The sequence below is a fragment of the Triturus cristatus genome, chromosome 2_1 (genome assembly GCF_964204655.1).
Source record: "Triturus cristatus chromosome 2_1, aTriCri1.1, whole genome shotgun sequence".
Lineage (NCBI taxonomy): Eukaryota > Metazoa > Chordata > Amphibia > Caudata > Salamandridae > Triturus > Triturus cristatus.
In genome coordinates this window covers 362,480,598-362,502,580 of record NC_140581.1, presented here as the reverse complement: position 1 = coordinate 362,502,580, position 21,983 = coordinate 362,480,598, and the positions used below count along the sequence as shown (strand labels likewise).

At 47.8% G+C, this 21,983-nt stretch overlaps 1 protein-coding gene across 1 annotated transcript in view; it reads left to right on the top strand.

The window, feature by feature from the left end:
- The window catches only part of DHX29 (DExH-box helicase 29), a 1,004,292-nt gene that overhangs the window by 831,630 nt on the left and 150,679 nt on the right, over nucleotides 1-21,983 (top strand). Inside the window, exon 17 of the mRNA XM_085631302.1 lies at nucleotides 5,641-5,725. Within this exon, the coding sequence (XP_085487428.1) occupies nucleotides 5,641-5,725 (85 nt within the window). The remainder of the gene's footprint in view (nucleotides 1-5,640; nucleotides 5,726-21,983) is intronic.

Below are 21,983 nucleotides of genomic sequence, written 5' to 3'. Positions count from 1 at the left end.
CAAGTATGGTACATTGGATCATGGAAGGAAATGGGGTAGGGACATGGACTTGGATAACAGAGGACAGGAGGGACATGGAGAGGTGCACCAAACTGACCCTGCAGGGCAGGCATCAGGGTTTGCAGCAGCACAATACACCACACAGGGCATGCGGCACGGGAGTGCAGCACAACAATCCATAGAGAGCAAGAGGGAGGGGACAGGACCATGCACATGGACAACAGAGAACAGAGGGGCAAGAGGCAGGACCATAATGGACAGACAGGAGAGAAAGCTGCAGCATAGCAGACCATAAAGGGCAGGAGGGATGGATCAGGGGCATTACAATGGAACAGACAAGCCAGGAGGGAGGGAGTAGGGGTCTGCACATGTAAACAGAGGGCTGGGGGCAAGGGGGAAGGGCAGGAGCAGCAAGATAGCCATGGAGGTCAGGCAGGATGGGCACTAGAAGCAAGACACACCATGAAGAGCAACAGTGAGACTGTGATGGCATACACACAGACCATGGAGGGAAGGTGGGAGGGGTTCAGGGGCAGCTAACTGACCACACAGGGAAGGTGGGAGGGGCCATGGCAGCACAGAAGACCATGCATGGCAAGTGGAAGGGTTAGTGGTAGCACAATGGCTATGATGGGCAAGAAGGAGGGTGCAGGGGCATGCACAAAGGACGATGGAGGATAGAAGGGAGGGTCAGGACCTGTGCACAGACAAGAAAGTTCAGGGGAAGGGGCCTCACAACAGACCACACGGGGCAGGCAGGAGGAGCAGTTGCAGCACAACAGACCAGGGAGGGCAGAAGGGTGTGGCAGTACAATGGACCATGTAGGACAGGAGGAAGAGGATAGGGGCATGGCATGTGGACAGGCAGGGTGGAGGTGGCAGGGACAGGTTACAGTCCTCTGACAATGCTAGGCAGGTGGGAGGGGAGTGGCAGCTCAACAGAACACTCAGAGTAGATAGGAGTGGCAGGTCCATGGAACATGGTGGGCAAAAAGGATGGAGCAGGGGCATACACAAAGACATCGGAGGGCAGGGGGAAGGAGAATAGGGGCAGCAAGCTAAGCACAGAGTTTAAGCAGGAGGTCAATGATGGGGCATAGAATTGGGCAATGGAGGGCAGGAGGAGTGGACTGGTACATCATACTAAATTGAGGGCAGTGGCCGCACATCAGACCATGCATGGCAGGAGGGAGGAGGCTAGTCCATGGATTTACACAACAGAGGATAGGGAGGAGGGGGATGGGGCAGCAAGCTAACTGTTCAGAGAAGGCGGGTATTAGGAACTTTATTGTTTTTAAAATGTGTGTCTATGCAAACTACTTAAAATATGAACAAGTATGCAGCATAATCTCACTTTTATTCAGGAAGAAGAGGACGTTTGTGACTGTGACTCCGGGCTCACTTGTCAGAAACGCCCCCTGACCCTCCACCCCCTATCGCAAAATGTAATGCCTGTGAAAAGGGTAGATGAACACAGTGTTATATAGAACATAGTCCTGAGAGCACGATTGAAAATGAAAACTAGATATAGTGTATGGTATAAACTATGCACCAAAAAGTGTGATATAAGATGAACCGGGCGTGAAATATAATATGCAATACATTGTGCGCAACGACAGATTCATTGGAGAGCGCGAGATAGCACAGGCCCTAGCACGTGCTATGCGATATGCGCCTTGGAGTGTAATATGCACAGGGCAGTGTTGTGTAACCTAACTAGTCTCTAAAGTTGTAATATAAAATATGTGCTGGGGAGTGTAACGTTGCATATGCACTGTGACAAAGATATGGATCCCAGATTGTAATATGTATGGCATAGCACTGTGCGTTATAACATAGGCATCGAGGAAGGCACGTTAGATGGGGCAATATAACCCGTGCGAAGACAAGTGTGGCATGACATATTCACGGGGTGGTGTTACAGTGCACATGGGCTAGAGAGTGTCATAGCATATGCACTAGCTAGTGGAATACAACACAGAGGTGTGTGGCACTCAGCAGGCAATGGTGGGTGTAACACAGCATTGGGCTCTGCCAGGAGCGCGCTGTGACTCTCAAGTGATGTTCGTCCCCTTTCCAGAGAGTAAAATAAAAAGTATTACACATCCGGCAGTGGATGTGTGTTTTATTAACCGTGAGGGGGGTTTCTTGCATAGATTTGGTCGAATTTTTGTCGAATCCCCTTTGAATGGCTTGGTGTGCATGTGTATTAAATGTGCCCGTCAATAGCTACCCATGTTTGTATAAATAAACGACAAGGGTGTCTACCAGGATTAGGCACGGTAGGGCATCAGACATGTCAGAGCTTCACTAGTGGTGTAAATACATTCCACGTGGATTCATTGTATGCATAGTCGCCTTTTAATGAATATCACGCAAATCGTCATGGTGATAGGTACGTACGGTTTGTCCAGCATGTCCTAGGTGTGTCTATAAATATATATTTTTTTAAAATAATGAAAAACAGTGGCCGGCCCTGGGGATTGGGGTCAAAAAAATATAATTAGGAGACAGACCCTGGGGGATGGGGTCATCAGGGCCAATAAATTAGAATAAGAAGGGGAACCACACAGCCCCCCTTCTTAAAAAATTAAAATAAATAAAAGACTGGCATCGTGCCGGAGGCCACACCCCCTCCTTGCAGCACTCTGCAAACGCGCCCCCTGGCGAGTTGTAAGTTGGGGAATTAATTCCTCTTCAATACTGAGGGTCCCTGAGGGCCAACTAGCCCAACAGGCATCTCCAGTATGCACCAGGGAGCTGCGCTGCAGACAGGTGTTCTGAGGCCAAGCCCCTTTTTACACCGCTCTGCAACGCAGCTCTGTGGTGCTTACTGGAGGTACCTAGTGGTCTAGTTTGACCCTAGGCACCCTTAGGATTCAAGGGGACTTAATCTCTCAACTTAGAACAGCCACAGGGCGCGTTTACACAGTGGTGAAGGGAGGGGACGGGGCCTGAGGTGACGTGTGCAAACACGCACTATGGCACGTTTTAAATTGGGGATATAATTTTCCTTCAATACTGAGGGCCCCTGGGGGCTAACTAGCCCACCAAGTGCTTCCAGTAAGCGCCACTGAGCTGCATTGCAGAGAGGTGGTCCAGGCCGTGCCACTTTTTACACCTCTCTGCAACGCAGCTCTGTGGCACTCACTGGAGGTACCTAGTGGGCTAGTTGGACCCTAGGGACCCTCAGGATTCAAATGAACTTAATCTCCCAACTAAAAACGGACACAGGGCGTGTTTACACAGTGGTGAAGGGAGGGCACGGGGCCTGAGTTAACGTGTGCAAAAACGCCCTGTGGCCTGTTTTAAGAGGTAGTTTTAATCGCCCTGCCCTATTATATACTAGGGGCTTACAGAGGAGGTCATGCTAATCACAGGGGGACCCTAACGCATAATGTTCCCTAGTGTATGTAGGTGTTTTCACTGTATTCTAAGTGTCTTTTAACATAGCACTGGCTCTAGGACTGGTTAGTCAGACTCAGTTACCACCAGTATCCGTCTGAAAAAGTTGAGGGTACAGGATTATTTTGCAACAAGGCTTCTTTCTGCTCTTCTTTTTGTTCTGTCTGCACGTTATCCTTCTTCCTGCACTTTTCTTCGTCTTTGAGGACTTCTGTTGCTTCTTTCTGCACTTCTTTTTTTTCTTTCTGTGCATTTTTTCTTCATTCTTCACATGTCCTATCTCTGTAGGCATAGTTAGAAATTAGCATTTAAAAAACCTTTGAAATTCACAGAAAAAACCATAGGTTTCAGACACGTTATAGTTAGGAATTAGCATTTAAAAAACCTCAGAAATTCACTGAAAAAACCATAGGTTTCAGGGGTGTTATAGTTAGCTGGACTTTTCACTTGTACAAAACCATTGAAATTCCCCCGTTATAGTTAGTTCAGCTAACTATAACTCGTGCGCCCGCAATGCACTACTGATGACGTCACATATTACATCACTCATGACATGGTCAGTGACATCACTCATGACATCACTGATGACATCACTGATGAAATCATCCTTGTGATAGAGTGGCAGACCTCCTCTCACCCTAATATAACCTTTGATACACACATTCAAAAATAGAGACTAAAATTTTCAAAACAATGGACATACCAATACCAGTTACAACAACCTCTTCAGTAATTCTAAGATCCACATACACATCCACTCATTCACCAACAGTCCTATACAGTCACTCATACATGTATTCACTCATCATATGTACTCATACACCTATACATCCTGTTACACAATGGCACTCATCCATAGAGTTACTCACACACATAGCCACTCATGCTAATAAAGAATCAAACATACATTTATTTGCATATACAGTTATACACACACCACCACACTTACTTCTACGGAAACTTACACATACTTAGTCTTTTAAACAATCACTTATAGAAACACATACTTATTCATACAGGAACTCTTTCAATCTCTCACTCTCACATATACTCACTTATATACACCAATAGTCACATATACTAGTTTAAAACATATGTAGTTACTCATAAAGACACTATTGAGACAGTCATTCACTCACTAACACACCCATACACACACTCATCCACCCATACAGTCCTGCACACATGCTGTCTTCAACACATACAAAGAGTGAGTCACTCATTCATGCACCTATGCACTACGTAATACCCCCCACCGAACCATGCAGACACTCAGACTGATACTCAAAAAACCAACTAATAACCTATATAGACACCCATGTAGCTACTCACCAACCCATGCAGCCACTTATACACAAAGTGAGAGACTGATATAGATATTTACATATTTAAACATTACTCACTAAGCCATGTATTCACTATAATACACTTAATCAGTCAGTTACACAATCAATTTTTCAAAAACAAATCATCCATTTAGACACTTATATACCCATTTATTCTTCCATCGACCTTGAGATATACATATATAAAACATATTTAATTTTCAGAAAAACACACCTTCACTGGATGATGTCATCAGTGATGTCATTTGAGTTGTCATCAGTGATGTCATGAGTGATGTCACTGACCATGTCATGAGTGATGTAATATGTGACGTCATCAGCAGTGCATTGCGGGCGCGCGAGTTATAGTTAGCTGAACTAACTATAACGGGGGAATTTCAATGGTTTTGTACAAGTGAAAAGTCCAGCTAACTATAACACCCCTGAAACCTATGGTTTTTTCAGTGAATATATATATATATATATATATATATTACCTACTGGCAGTCGCCAGTAGGTAGTTATAGTTAGGACCGTGTTTCCATAGGAAATCCGCAACATTCTATTATATATATATATATATATATATATATATATATATATATCCCCTTCAAAAGCCATGTTATAGTAATTGAAGCTACATCATTACCTCCTCTCTCACAATTTCAAGTACTGCAAAAATACAACATTAAAGAACGTAGATGAAAGGTGGTATGTTAGCTTTACTATTCTGTCTTTTAAAGTTCTGCATTGAATAGCCTTGTAACGTAGGGCTTATGTTGTTGTGACTCAGGCTGCTAATCCTTTTAATGAGTGAAACTGCAGCTTTTTGTTTCATTCTTCGCTATCTGTATATGTTTTTCTGATCGCTGGAAAACGATTTTATTATTTGATTTCTCAAAAATTTCAGGTACAAATTAATTGCGCTGCATTCCATCCTTTCAACACAAGATCAGTCAGATGCCTTTACACTGCCCCCTCCTGGAGTGCGAAAGGTACGTTTTAAGCATCATCCTGATTTTCGTGGTGCCCAAATTGTGTACTAAAACAGTTTCTCTCTCTATCATTTTATTACATGTATTTATTCGTGCATTTGCTCATCAGATTGGGGAGGCAACATAACAAGAAGTGCCTTTTTAATTTTCAGTGCTGACTTATCATGTTTAGCCCTAGATCCAGTATAAAAAAAAAAGATAGGTTTTGTACACGCTTTGTTAAATGCATAAGGCAAGGTAACTAATCTGTAATTGGGGTGGGCACAAATTTTTAGTTGATAACTTTTATTTTTCAAGCATGGCCTCCACATCAATCGTCCTCCTCACAGTGCTAACAAAGCAAGGCTCGCCTAAACCGTGAGACATAATTGCTTAACCTACCTTAAAAATAAAAACTATTTTATCTCCCTTTACTCCACGCCCTTGCGGTTCCTTCTTGTTTTTTCGATTCAACTATTTACTTAACATTTCAGTGCTCCCGCAACGCCATGAAACTCCTAGGGAACAGCGCTGCAATGCCTATATGGAAATCCTGTTCTTCCGAATAGACTTTTCTTCCCAATTTAGTTGGAAGGGGGCCCTAGTTTATCGACGCCCAGGTCCTTTAGCCGAATTCTCACTACAACTTACTGAACTTATAGCCCCTCACGTGATTTCGAGGAGCAATTTTCTATTGCTGGGTGATTTCAACGTTTACAGTGAATGTACCTCCACCACTGACGCACTGACACTCCTGGCAGACCTAGCTCCCTTGGGCTATCTAAGCTCAATGAAGGTCCTACTCACACAGCAGGTCACACACTGGGTATCATTTTTTCCAACTCTTCCAGCATTTTGTGTAAACCTCCACAGCGACTGACTTGGTAGGATCATGCGTCAATTGAATTTTCCATTCAAGGTCCTAGGGAGATGAAAAGATCAAACCCTGTCACTTACCACACTCGCAGTCAATGGCAGAAAGTCACCCCGGAGCGCTTTCAAGCCTCCTTCTTAGCGCCTTGGGACACTGCACCAGACAACATAGAGGATGCTCTTGCCAAATACAATTCTGCTGTCTCCAGCGCCATCGACCAACTTGCCTCATCAAAATCACTTCCTAACCTCCCTAAGCATCCTCAGACTGCTTGGTTCTCTCCCCAGCTCCGAACTCATAAACAACTTTGTAGAAAACACGAAAGACGCTGGCGCAGTACCCATGACGAGAGGGATAAAGACCGATTCTTGGTCACTCTGTCCGGCTACCATAAAAATATAAAGGCTGCATGTAAAGCTCACATTGCATCTCAATTAGACCAGGCTGGCAATGCTCCTGAAATCCTTTACCGTATCCTTCAGTCTTTCATTAACCCTAAGGCCTGCGATAATCCAGTGGTCCCCTGGCAAACGCTTTGTAATGACATCGCACAATATTTCTCGCAGAAAATAGAGCATATCTACGATAAAATTGTCCCGTCAGGGAGCCAGCCCTCGGTCACTATGGCATTTGATCTGCCAGAACAGGCAACCTCCCAGTTGCTTGAGAGCTTCCCCCCTGTGACCTTGGCAGATGTAGAAACATTGCTTTGCACTGTGAAATCAGGCTCCCCCAGATACTATCCGAGCCACAGTTGTCACCTCTGTAGCCTGTTAACTGTCTCCTTCCATCGAGTGTCTTCTCAATATCTCTTTGAGAGCGAGTCATGTTCCTTCAGAATGGAAAGCAGCACAGATTATGCCTATCCGTAAGAACACCAAGGCTCCTTTGACGGATTTCTCCAATCTCCGCCCCATCTCGCTTCTTCCCTTCCTGAGCAAACTGTGTGAGAAGCACATTAACAAACATCTATCCAACCATGTCGAACTCACTGGTAGCTTAGATCCTTCCCAGTCAGGCTTTAGGCCCAAATACAGCACATAATCAGTCCTGCTAGTGGTCACAGATAACATCAGGATGACCCTAGACAGGGGCCAATCTATGATTCTGGTGCTGTTGGACCTTTCTGCCGCGTTCAACATGGTCTCCCATCAGATACTGCTTAAGAGATTGAAGGAGGTCGGACTTAGAGACGTCTATGGATCTGACCAAGGGAGTGCCCCAGGGCTCCTGTCTGAGCCCCACTTTGTTTAATATCTATGTTGCACCCTTGGCCAACCTTCTTAGGTCTTGTGGGTTTATCCCCATTTCTTACGCCGACAATACACCGCTGCTTTTCCCTTTTGATAAATTTACTCCATTGGTACAGTCGGCCTTCTCCTCTGGTATGAGAGCTATCTCAAATTGGAGGAGAAGTAACTTCCTCCAATGTAATGTTGGGAAGACAGAGATCTTGCTCTTTGGAGATTCCCCCCTATTATGGACCCCCAAATGGTGGCCTGCGGACCTTGGTGCTCCCCCTGCCCCAAAGTCCCTTGTTAAGAACTTGGGCATTCGCCTGGACCAGGCTCTTACTCTGAAGGAGCACGCTGCTCAGACAGCTATCTCCTGTTTCTATACGCTGGGCTTACTATGCAGAGTCTTTCCCTTGCTTCCAGATTCAACTCGGAAGACCCTGACTCAGGCCCTCATATTTAGCCGTCTGGACTACTGCAATGGCCTTTTGGTCTCTGCTAATGAGTCCTCGCTCAGCAGATTGTAGGTAGTCCAGAACACCTTGGCGCGATTTTTCCTCAATGCCCCTTCCAGGACTGCCTCCTGCCCTCTTCTTTGTCAGCTTCACTGGCTCCCAATAAGCGAACGGGTTAAGTTCAAAGTTTGCTGCACCATTCATAAGGCTCTCTTCAATCTCGGCCCGCCTATCTTTCCGAGAAATTTACACCATACTTGCCTTCTAGGTCCCTTCCCTCTGGATCGAAGTCTCTTCTTTGTGGATCTAAGTCTCTTCTTGAGAGCCTTCCCACCCAGCCAGGCTGGGTGGGAAGGCTCTCTCCCACCTGGGCCCTCTCTATTGGAATAAGCTCCCTCTGCATCTGAGACAATGCCCCGACCACTTACAAATTCAGAAAGCAGCTGAAGACTATTATTTTCTGTCTCGGATTATGTTGTAGAATTTTTTCTTTTCCCGTTGCCCGTCCGAAGAGCACAGAGATACCCCTTCGGGGGTCGATTCAGGCGCTATATAAATAAATACATAAATAGTAATTATTATGTTGAATAAATTACCATTAGATAGTTTTTAATAATATCCTACATGTAAGTGCTATTGGTTTTCTGGCTGTGCCCCCGCCAGAGCAGGAGGTCCTTGTCAGTCTGTCAGCATGCCAGGAGGTTAGTAACAGGACCTGCTTGTTCTCCTTGGGACCCCTGTTCGCCCTTCACCCACTCTGCGTTCGTAGGTACGCGTAATATGCCCAGGACCTCATGTCAAGTGTTACTGGTGCATCGGGCAATGAATTACATCACAGAGCGAATGGAGGAAAAGGTCGCTTTATTAGCAACAATCAATTCAATTACAATAATGCAAGCAAGATTAACACAACTCAAATGTAACCCCCCCGCCACCCCTCCTTGATCCCCCATGAATTTTCCCCATATTGATCCCCCATGAAATTTCCCCCATATTGAAACTCGTCCCCAACCCCTTAGTGTTTCCCCCTTCCTACCTCCTGCCTCATTCCTCTGTAATCTGTTTTCCCTCTGTCCTAAGCTATTCTGCCTGCCCCAACCCTTCTTGCCTGCCTAAATCCCATCCAAATCTGCCTACTGTAAAAAAGTAAGCCTCCCTGAACCTGCAAAAACCCCAACCTAGCTCCTAGGAAAAACAAATAACCGAACTTAAGGGAGGGTGGGAGGGGCACAAAAAGTAAAGCGCTGCTGCTGCCTACCTGCTTCAGGGGACCCCCAACTGACAACCGATTAGAACGCGGTGTTTGAAAGCGCCGCCTTCTAAAGCAGGCACCTTCCATTCCAATGGTCCAAAGCAGCCCAGGGGTGGACTTTCTTTGAATGCCACCCCTTAAGCCCCCCATCGGGCAATGAATTACATCACACCAAGGGGTTAGCTACCGGATCTGCTTGCTCTCCTTGGGACCCCTGTTCGCCCTTCACCCACTCTGCATTCGTAGGTACATGTAATTTGCCCAGGGCCTTGTGTCGAGTGTTACTGGTGCATCGGACAATGAATTACATCACAGACCGAATGGGGGTAAAAGGTCGCTTTATTAGCAATAATCAATTCAATTACAATAATGCAAGCAAGATTAACACAACTCAAATGTAACCCTCCCGCCACCTCTCCTTGATCCCCCATGAATTCTCCCCATATTGATCCCCCATGAAATTTCCCCCATATTGATCCCCCATGCCATATTGATCCCCCATGAATTTTCCCCATATTGAAACTCGTCCCCAACCTCTTAGTTTGTCCTCCTTCCTCCCTCCTCCCTCATTCCTCTGTAATCTGTTTTCCGTCTGTCCTAAGCTATTCTGCCCTCCCCAACCCTTCCTGCCTGCCTAAATCCCGTCTGAACCTGCCACCAGGAAAGAACCCTGAACAGGCGTTTTTCCTTTTTCCCCCCCACCCCCAAGCTTTTGAGTCAAATTAAAGTCAGCATTTCAAACCAATTCTTTAATTAAATAGATTTAATGAAATGCCAGAAACATGACAAACGTATTGACCTCAATGTCGCTTCAACAGAGGAAAAAAAAAGGAGAATATATAAGAAATGACTGTGGAATATAAACTTGACCTGACAAATAAGAGAGTGTAGCCAATACAGCTCTTAGCCCCAAGGTTGCAACCCCAACATATCATATAACTTTTCTTTGATATTCACTAAATGCAATTTGTTTGCTATAAATGAAAGGTGAACACCGTCTGGCCTGAAAAATTGAAAATCATCCTTGCCAATATCCTCATGAGCTAACCAACTTATCCCATTAAAAATAGAGAAATGATGCAGCTCCCTATTGACCTTTCTCATGGCTCTGTCAACTGCAGAGAACTTATCAGCACCCCTCCACACCCTTCTTGGTACCAGAGCCGTTAAAATCAGTCTTGTGGCAGGCCAAGACGTGATGATCAGTTCTAAGTCAGCCTTTATCTCAATAAGGAGACCCAGGCCCGAAAGTTGCACCAAGTCGTTTTCCCCCAAATGAATAAGTAGTACGTTAGGGCATGGTTTAGAAGAAAATAACTCGTTTAACAACGGCAACAATTGCCCCCAACGCATGCCACTTTTTCCCCACCAATCAATCTTGATGTCCTCAAAGCTAAACCCTAGGTTAAGTCCATAATGGTTTCGTTCAGCCTGTCCGGCTGCCCACTTAATAAAGGAGTGTCCGACGATCCAGGTGCTTGTCATGGATGCCGGTCGGGTCAACAGGGCACCTAAAAAGAAAAAGATGTTAGGAAGGCCAAAACAGATCTATAAATCGTCGAAATCTCTAACATACTTTAAACAGCAATTAGATGACCAGCGGCCTAGACATTTCAGCTGTTGCAGCGAAAAATCCCCTCTAACAGCTTTTGTGGCAGCGCCTGTTCTAAAAGAATGTGTACCAAATTCCATGGGTTTGAGACCAAAGATACGTAAAGCTTCTCGTAAAACTGCTAACCTTTGGGAAGCTGTTAAAACAGAACCATCCTGGTGCTGAAAAGCAAATTCTCATGAATAGCTTTTAACCCCTGAGAGGTTGACTTACCAATAACTCTGAGATCCTAAAGGCCCCAAGAAATAACCATAATATGCAAAGTTTGAATAACAAAAATTCAAAATGGGAAAAGCAAATTCTTTGTAAAATTGTTATTATGTTGCCCAGTAAGGAAAGAGATATAGGCTTTCTCAGTACAGCACAGCGCTTCTTTATTTTAGACCAACCTGGTAAATTTCTCCTACCCAGTTCTCCTAAAGATGGCTCATACCCCCAAAAAAGAAAGAAACGCCTGACAGTTTCCCAGCAAATCTAGTGGCTGATATATACCTATCAACATTGTCCAAAACGAACCGTTAGATATCATTGTTACGATTTATACAACCTATTTTATCATTGCTGTGACAAGCAGCACCCAGGTGTAGGAATTCAGCCCAAGCTCTTCTGTAAGCTAAACGTGTACCGTCTGCAAGAGAGTGTTCAACTAATTGCCGTATCTTTAATCTGCTAGCTCCCATACCTCTTGAGGAATCTGAGTTTTCACTTGAGGAGTCTGCTCCGGGTACCAAACCACGTAATCTCTGCCACTGGGAACGAGATAACGCATGTGCTATATTATTATCCAAACCTGGGTCATGTTTTACTCTAAACGTTACATTGAACATCAGGCAACCAAGCATGAATCTCTGTAATAATTTTAGCAAACGTCTATCTTTGGCCTTTTGACCATTGACCAGGTCAACCACAGTTTTCTTGTCTACATTGCAAAGAACGGTTTTGTTTGCCAACCATGGTCCCCAAACTGCCAATGCTACAATCAGTGGAAATAATTCAAAAAATGCTATACTATGCTTTTCTGTATTCCACTTCTCTGGCCAAGTTTCAGCACACCACTTGCCATCCCAGTAAAGCCCAAAGCCATTGGCCCCTGATGCATCAGAGAAAATCTGAATTGACCACAAAATATTTTCGTCTAAATACCAAATGGTGAATCCATTAAAGACCTTGAGAAAGATAATCCATACTTCAAAGTCAGCTCTCATAGAAAGAGACACTCGAACTCTGGGATGAGGTAATGTAATACCTGACATAGCAAAACGTAACCGACGACAAAAGGACCTGCCAGCTTTCACCACTTTGCAGGCAAAATTCAAATGACCCAATAATCCTTGCATCTCGAACAAGGTGAGTTTTTGAGATAACCTAGCATGTTCCAAGAAGTCCAAAATCTCTTTTACTTTTGCTAATGGCAATCCGGCCTCCATTTTCTCTGTGTCAATTTCAATGCCCAGAAAAATTAAACATGTTGCAGGGCCCTTCGTTTTCTCCTCTGCCAGAGGCTCACCTAATTCCTTGGTTATGGCCTGAAAAGTCTGAAGAGCTCTGCTACACTTTTGAGTCTTTGCAACACCAACAAACAGAAAGTCATCCAGGTAATGTGACACTTGAACATGACCTGATCTAAACGACAAAAGTCATTGAAGAAATTAACTAAAATCCTCAAAAAGTTGACAAACTGCACAACTCATAGGCAAAGCTTTATCGACAAAATATTGCCCTTCAAAATGGATACCAAGCAATGCAAAATCCCCCGGGTGTACAGGGAGTAATCTAAAAGCAGATTTAATGTCACATTTAACCAACTCCGCATGTGAGCCGGCTTTCCTCACCAGTTCAAGAGCCACATCTACTGAAGCAAACTGTACCATAGTATCTTCCTTGGCAATGAAATCATTCACTGACGAACCTTGTGTCCATGACAAATGCTGTATCATGCAAAATTTGCCATGTGCCTTTTGTGGAACAACACACAAGGGAGAAATGATAAGGTTGGGAAGAGGCCAGGTAGAAAAAGGACCAGCCATTCTGCCCTCAGCAATTTCCGAATGCAACTTTTTAGCAATAATGTGTGGGAATTGATTAGTGGATTTCAAATTGAGAGCCAACCTGCGGCATCAGGACCTTGGTAACCCAGCCGGAAGCCTTCCTTGAACCCCATTCCAATTTTAAAGCATTGTTCCACAGAGGATAGAACTGAAGCCAATGACATAGCTTGGGAATATCAATTGGGGTAACTGCCCTTGTAGTTAGGCTGGAATGGAGCACCCCGCCCTTACCCTGTCCGACAGTACACCCTTTGGCTTGTTTGCTGAAACACTGCAAAATGGGGTGCTTACCACTGCATTTTGAACACTCATGTCTGTATTTACAGGGATACTTTTGGCAGTAACCTCGGTTAAAATTCCAACACGCTCCCAGAATGAGTGATTGAGGTTTGGCCCAGGTACCCACCCCTCCCATGGTAGGAGGAGGCCTCTGTGGATACATCCATTGAACCCATAATTCGTTGTTGACAACCTCCACCCAGGGTTTATCAGTAACGAGGACTAGCTGGGCTCTAAATTCCTCATCATAGTGGAGACAAGCAAAACCTCCAAATTCGGACTGAGCCTTTCTGATAGTATCCAAGTATTTTTTTTTTTTTTTTATTTTTATTTTTTTTTTTTAAAAAAACCTTTATTGAGCATGAAGAAATAGTACACAGCTGTACGCCTACATCCTGAGTGATCAGGCCGGCAGCGACAACATGCAGTGAGGGGGCATCCTTGAACACATTTTGAAAAGCAATCTCAAGTTTACACAGCATGTCGCCTACAACCCAAACGGGCCGGCCGCGTAGCATAGGAACTAGAACTGTGTGGACGTGTAGTAGTGGACAATCAGAGCAGCATGAGGTAATCCAATAGGAGGAACATGAGGTTTCATTCAACTTTAATAACGGAACTAAACAAGTGCTACATAAACTGTGCTCTTCCAGCAAGGATCCAGCACTCCCAGCCCCAGGCATCCATGGCAGTGTGTCGCTTGGCTGTGCAGGTCGCGCAGCATGCCATGGCGCGCAGGCATCAGCCAGAGAGCCGACGTCCCGCGCCCCAAGGCCCTGTCCGGTCAGCTGGGAGGGCATGGCAATGGTCATATTAGAGAGCATGACATGAAGCGGCATCCTGTAGTGAATGCTATGCCGTAGTGGGGGGGGGGGGGGGGTCACTATAAGCTCGCGGCTCCCTCCGCCCGCACAACCCGGGGGCGCTAGGTGATTCCCCGGGACGCGTGAAGCCAGCTGAGTGTAGCGGGAGCGCCTGCGTAGCATGCATGGGGAACTAAGGGAGTGCGGGAGGGGAGGGGTTCAAGCCGGTGTCAGCTGGTAGCGGAGTAGGTGCCGGAGCCGGTGAGGTAGGGCGACCCTCCACTGGATCATCCCGACTCGCGCCTGTCGTGGGCTCGTCTGGGAACTGTAGTTTTAGCAGATACGCAGTGAGGGGACCCCAAAGGTCCTTGGGGCGCGATTTGTGAGGCAGAAGCTCTGAATAGTTGTGCAGTTGTTCCTGCCAAGTTGTCATCGTATCCAGCCAGGTTTTGAACTTAGGCGCTCGCCCCCGCCCCCACCTGCAGGCGACATGGCGCTTTGCCAGGAGAAGGCCCATCGCGAAGAATTTCCGGTGCGTCTTAACCGCGTGGTTGGAGTGGCCCAGCAGGGCAATCTTAGGACAAGGAGCAATGCTTACCCCAATCATTTCAGTGAGGGCTGTGAACACCTCACCCCAATAGGCGGCAACTGCCCGGCAGGACCACGCCAGGTGCATGAAGTCCGCTCCCGGCCGTCTGCAGCGCAAGCAGCAATCATTGTCCCGGAGTCCGAAGCGGTGTAGTTTAGCGGGTGTAAAGTAGAGGCGATGCAGAAATTTAAAATGAACCAGGCGGAGGCGGGCATTTCCCGTCACCGCGCTGGTATGGGAGCAGCTCTCCTCCCACTGGGCGTCCGAAAGTGACTCCCCCAAATCGCAATCCCAGTCATTACGCGCTCGGAGTGTGGGGGGGGACGAGTCAGCCTGAGCGTGGGTATATAACATGGAAACCACATGTGTCGGGGTCCCCTTCTGCAGCAGGGCATGGAGGGGCGCCATAGTGTCCGGCTCGCTGGGAAAGTCAGGGGTGACTGCCTTGATATTTTGCCGGAGCTGAATGTACAGAAAGGTGTCCATAACGGAAGGAGCGGTGTCTCTGAAGAAGTGTGTAGCCGTGCGGAAACTCCCCTGGTGGTACAGATCTCCCCAGGTGTGCACCGCAAGCTTTGCGAGCATTCTACGGCCAATTTCCTCACGGGCCACACTCACCCTTGGATCGTGGGCCAAGGTCATACGTGGAGAGTATAGGAATTTCACTCCCATGTGGTCCGCCAGTCGTTTCCAGGCACGGACAGTGCAGTCGACCGTGGTGGGGTCTCTATTTTCTATTCGGGCTGACGTGTACAAGTATCCGGAAGGTTGTTCCGGCCTCATATACCCATCTTCGACTGCCAAGTGAGCCATAAAGGGGGGGGGGTGAAGCCAATAAGCGGCAAAGTGACCTTGTGCGCAATCATAATATCGCTGGAAATTGGGGACATCAAACCCCCCTTGGTGATAAGGTAACATAAGGGTTCGCAGACCGAGTCGGGCCTGCTTGCCTCCCCAGATGAGTCGAGACAGCTGAGAGTTGAGGGCACGAAAGAAGTAAGCGCCAGGACTGTACGGTATGTTTGTAAAGAGATACAGCAGTTTAGGGAGGACCACCATTTTAATCAGTGAGATCCGTCCCGCCATTGACAATGGGAGACGGATCCATTGGGAGACTTTGTCCGTGAGTTTATCCACAACAGTCCCGTAGTTGGCTCTAATTAGGGCTTCCCGATTTCTAGTCACCTGGATGCCCAGGTATTTAATCTCCTCTTGCTCCCACACCAGGGGATAATCAAGAGGGAACCGTGTAGTGTTGTCTGTCAAGGGGAACAGGGCAGACTTCGTCCAGTTTATCTGAATCCCCGAGATGGCCCCGAATTTAGTGACCTCCCGCAGCAGGGGGTTCAAGTTTTCGCGCGGCTTATGCACATAAAGAGTCATGTCGTCAGCATATAGTGCAATGAGCAGTTGGCGCTCAGGGTAGATAAGAGACCGGTGATTATGATGCTGCCGAAGCTTGGCTGCCAAGGGCTCTATGGCAAGTGCGAACAGTACCGGGGAGAGGGGACATCCCTGTCGGGTCCCTCTGTGAATCATGAAGGGGGGGGAGCGGGCACCATTGAGCAGCACCATTGCTTGCGGCCGGCAGTACAACAGTCGGATCCAGTCCAGGAAATTAAAGGGCATGCCCATCCGTTCCAGCAGGGCTAGGAGGTAGTCCCACTCAAGGGAATCGAACGCCTTAGTGGCGTCGAGAAAGACCGCGGCCGCCTCGCTCTTCGGGTCAATATCCTGTATCACCGCCTGGAGAGTGCGCAAATTGTGAGAAGTTGCACGGTTGGGAACAAACCCGGCTTGGTCAGGGAGCACGAGACGCTCCATAAGGAGATTAAGGCGAGTAGCCAGGACCTTCGCTAATATTTTAACATCTGTATTTAACAGCGAGAGGGGCCTGTAGGAGTCGCAATATTCCGGCGACTTACCAGGTTTTAGCAAAGACGTTATGAGGGCCTCACGCATCGTGGCAGGCAGGGATCCCTCCTCTAATGAAGAGTAGTACACCTGCTGCAGAATAGGGGCCAGCACATGCTTGTAGGCTTTGTAGAAGTCGATCGGTAACCCGTCCGACCCTGGCGCCTTTCCCGACTTCATGGACATGATTGCGTCCGTTATCTCATCTAGTTCCAGTGGATGATGGAGGAACTGCTGCTGTGTGGGGCCCAGCCATGCAAGCGCGGTGTCGTCCAGGTAATCATGCAACACTATCGGAGTGGTCCTGTGGGAGGAGTAGAGCCTAGTGTAGTGATCCGTGAGGACCTTGAGTTGGTCAGCAAGATCCCGTTGTGGGGTACCATGCTCATCCAGCAAGGCGGTAACATAATTGCTATACCTGGGGGAGCGAGTCGCGGAGGCCAGTGCCCTGCCAGGTCTGTCGCCCTCGCCGTACACTCGGGAGACATAGGGTCTCCCCAGAAACTTACTCTCCTTGGCTGCGGCCTCCGTGTACTCATTTAGCTTCTCTCGCATCTGTGCCGCTGTGCCGGGCTCTCGCCCATTTCGCTCCATTTCGGTCTCTAACTGACGGAGTTCAGCCTCGAGCCTGCTTAACTCTCCGCGTAGAAACTTAAGTACCCCACCTCCCTTAGCTATGCACCAGCCCCGCACGGTAACTTTGAACGCCTCCCAAACTGTAGTGAGGCTGGAAACGGAATCGGCGGACGAACCTGCCCAGGTCGCCCCGACAACAGGCGAGGCGAGGGGGCTCCGTCCCAGCCAGGCCGCAGCCCCGCGAGTGGACAGGGGTGGTGCGGCTGCCTCGAGGATCGCTGAAGTGAGGGAGGCGGCCAGTCCAGGGGGCAGTCCCCAAGCGAGCGAGCGAACAGGGAGGCCGGCAACGGGGGGGGGGGGTGGCAACAGTCTCCGGGCCCCGCGCTCACAGGATAGCAAATAGTGAGCCAGTGAAGGCCAGCAGCAAGGAGTGGCCGGGCCAGCACGAACGTGACCTCCGTAGCGTATGGCGGGTCAGGGGCTCCACGCACTCGCAGTCGCCGATGAGGGGGGGAGCAGACGGCACGGCTCCCCAGCCCATGCAGCCGGTCAATGCAGGACAGCAGGCGCCGACAGAGCCACGCTCCGAAGTCCCCCCCGGCACGATCCGGCAGCCAGGTCCCAGGTAAGTGTCACTCCCCACGTAGAGGCTTGTGGGGGAGGGGGAGGGGCAGGAGAGCCCCCAAGCCAGCGCTCGGAGATCCGAAGTGGGGGCGGCGGTAGCCTGCGAGCGTGCGTCTCAAGGTGTAGGCCTCAGCCAGCGGAGGCCAAGCGGGCGGAGGGCCCCTCGGTTCGTCTCAGCCCCAGAGATGTCGCCACACGCCTGCTGCGAAGCAACTGTACCATGCAGGGATTGCCGCCGATCCTCCGGCGTCTTTTGCAGCCTCGCCGGTCGGAGCCGTCCAGAGTCGCGAAGGCCCCGGAGCCCCGGGCTATCGTGGATCGCGCCTCCCGCAGCTCGCCGGCCGTCGATGAGCACTCTCCCTCGGCCGCGGGAACTCCGGCGAATATCTCCGCACACCGGCCAGCTCCAGAGACGTGGAGGGTATCGGGGAGCAGCGTAGGTCACTGCGGACACAGCCGTGGAGGTGAGGCAAGGGAAAGCCTGGTCAGGATGGTAGAAAGGATCGTGGAAGTGCCCGGTCCGGCGGGAGCCTCACTCTTGTGCGGCCATCTTGGTTCGGCGCCCTCTAGCGCCCCCTAGTATCCAAGTATTTAAAGATAGATACTACTCGGTCTGGAAATTTCTCACAATAAACACTTGCAAAAATTCTGATGTCCAAGAATCTATGTCGGTAGGAACTTTAGGTCTCTTATCTAATTCCCAAGCTTCTTCCCTGAAACCTTCTTTAGATTGGATTTCCCTGTGAAGCAACTTAAAGAAATCAACAAACTCACCTCTCCAAATTTTATCTTTGGTATTCTTATTTAAATGGGAACTGAGGGGCATGGATAGACCCATATAAGGAAGCCTTTTTAAACCTGCTACCTTCTCTTTATCCTCTTGTACTTTTGACGGTGAATCATTCTGAGCCAGTTTGTCAGACCCCTTTAATTCGCCCTTGTCCTTGCCAGTACTAGGGGGTGACGGTTGTTGTAAGTGCAAAGGTTTCTCACAATTAAAGCAAGCCTTAGCATCTGTATTTATAAACTTTAACTAAAATCTCATCAGCTTTGCGTTTTCTGATATTGGCATTACTACAAGGATGATTACATTGCGTCTCACCTGACTGAAAGGGCTTGTCCACCGTTGAAAACCAGCAATTTCACTGCCGCTGGTATATCTATTGAAGTCTTTCCAACTCCATTCTGATTCCTTCATCTGTAAAATATGAGCTTTGAAGATCTTATTAGTGATCCCCCTTGCTGGACTGGAAACTTGTAATGACATCCTCATCCCCAGCCCTAATTGCACCCTCTTCCAGATCAGAAAATTCATCTGCCCCATTATCATAAACCCCCTGAAAGGCCCCACTGCAAGATGGCTGATCCCCATCCCCTATTCCACCATCAAAATGTCTCCAGTTCACCGCTTTTTTGAACTGCACAATTTTGTGGTTAGCCAAAGGTGCTGGGAAAACCACATCTGTATTTTCCATTTATTGTTGAGGAAGAGAACAGGACGCTTTAGACCTGTTCAACGGCGTATCACTGCACCTGATGCCCTTTTGCAGTCTTGACCCATCGTTGGCCTGCAAGCCGTAAGAACTTGCAGACATAGGAGGCTCCAAAGGCAGCTCTGATGAAGTAGAATCTCTTTTACCCTCATCACTAACCCACACCCATTGACCCTGCCCTTTTGGTGCACTCTTATCCTTAACTGACAAATCTCTGACACTGCCAAACTCAAGGCGTGAAAGGAGAACCTCTGTACTCCGATTAGAAGGCAAAACCTGGGTGCTCATAGCTGATTTAGAACCAGAATAGCTTTTAACACCAACCCTGGAATTGTCCCCAGTGGACAAAACCACACTGCTTGAAGCCGATTCTCCACTCCCACAAGAAAACACTGGTGAGAGAGACCTATCACCAGACGCAGAACAAGCACTTTTTGACAAATGAAATTTGTTACCAAATATAGGAACATCCCGTTTAGCAGTTGTTTTCAGGGAAGCAGTATTCTGACTAGCATCAAAATTAGCCATATGTAAATCCCCACTAGGCGGCGCCATCACCTCGCTGTCAAATAAAGGCACATCATCTGTGCTGCTACAGTCCGCTTTAAGAGAGGTAGCTTTCCTGAGAAATTTGCCTCTGACTGAGCGTGTGCGAGACCTGCCACTCCCTTTCCCCAAACCTGAGGAAGCAGGCTGCTGACATGAGGTGAGAGAAGAATCCCCTTTTAAAAGCTTACCATTACCACTCTGCAATTTGACAGAAACGTTCTTGGGGGAGCTGTCAGACAAAGAACAGGCTAAAATAGCAGCAGAAACCCCGTCAGAAGAAGCCCTTCTTTTAAATAAACCAGTCCAGGCTTGACCCAGCACCCCAGGGGCCAATAAATCCTCCCTCCCTGCCTGGCAAAGCATTCTCAGGGCTTCCCTAACCTCAACTGAGGACTCAGCCATCATTTAATTAATAAAAAAGGCCAAGCGCTGGGTCAAAAATGCAATAAAAGGCACGAAAAGCAAAGCGCTGCTGCCTACCTGCCTCAGGGGACCCCCAACTGACAAATGATTGGAATGCGGCGTTTGAAAACTGCGCATTCTAAAGCAGGCGTCTTGCCTGCGCGCACTTGCTCTGGGCCATTCCATCGGCCCGAAGCAGCCCGGGGGTGGACATTCTTTGAATGCCACCCCAAGCCCCCCTCATTGTGGGCAGGCTTCTGAGGAAGCGCTGGTCGTGAGGAGCTTCTAGTGAAGCCTATGGTCTGGGGCCCTCATGTGGGTCAGCGAGGACTCCCAGTCTGACCCTGTACACCACGCCTGACTCTGTCATGGCGTCTGCGTGGACCACCTCTTGGTTCCAACAGGATGGCAGCCGGGCGTTCTCAGGATCATTGAATTTGTGTGCATGGCTGAGCTCACAGTCTTCTGTGTGGCCTGAAGCCCAGAGATACAAACGCCGCCCACGCTTGTTGATAAGACTCTCTATGCTAAGTGACACGTGGATATTCTTTTCGCTCCTATCGACTTGAATCGTCACGGAGCACTGGTGCTGGATACGTGTTATGGAGGCAGACTCCTCACCTCATAGGTCACAAATAGGACACTAGCTACAGCATGGACACTACTCAGCATACGCTATCCACCTGAAAGCAAATGTTTCAGGTTTTCTATTTTAATCATGTATTTGCCTTTTTAAAACCACTTAAGGAGACGTCACATCAATGATACCTGCTGTTGAAAACTGTGTTTACGCTGCAAGCCACTGATTAGTGTCAAAACTCTGTGGTCTATTGGAGCTCTCAGTGCTTTCCAAGCAAGGCATGTGTGGGCTAAGTAGGGACTCGGAAGGCCAATTATTAACAATTTGGATACACATCTGTTCTATTCACATGTTTCCAGAATAATTGACAGGGTCACTTGCTTCCAGGAGACTATACTTCCTTATGAATGACCGAAATATAGGGGCTTATTTACAAGCCCCCTGTCACACTTTTGCGCCGCCGTTGAGTCACTTTTTGTGGTGAACCGGCGGCGTAAACAGTGCACCAGGTTGCGGCCTATTTACATCGATGCTGATGTGTCAGTTTCTTATTAATGAGCCCCGTAGTACATAGCCGGTAAGGGTAAGGAGTAAGGTAAGGATAAGGAGTACCTGCAACATCTTCTGAGTGTGTCTATTGTAACATGGTCATTTGACTGCGTCTCTGAATTGCAAGGAATTTTAAGGGTCACCCCATGAGTGTAAATGCAGTGGTTGTCATATTGCAAACGATTACTCTATCTGCCTGATCAACAGGGCAGTCATTGGGTATCTCACTGATTTCTCAGATGAGTTAAAAACACATTATGTTCTTCTGTAAGCTCTATGTGGTGTTTTGATGAGATTGTGTCACTGTATCTACTTGGATATTAGCAGCCTAAAAGTGATTCTATGATATTTCTAACAAACGAGTAATCAATAGTTTCACTGCTATCTGCTGTGTTTGAATTTTCTGTATGAAGGTTTTAGTGGACGTATCTTCAAATGACACTAC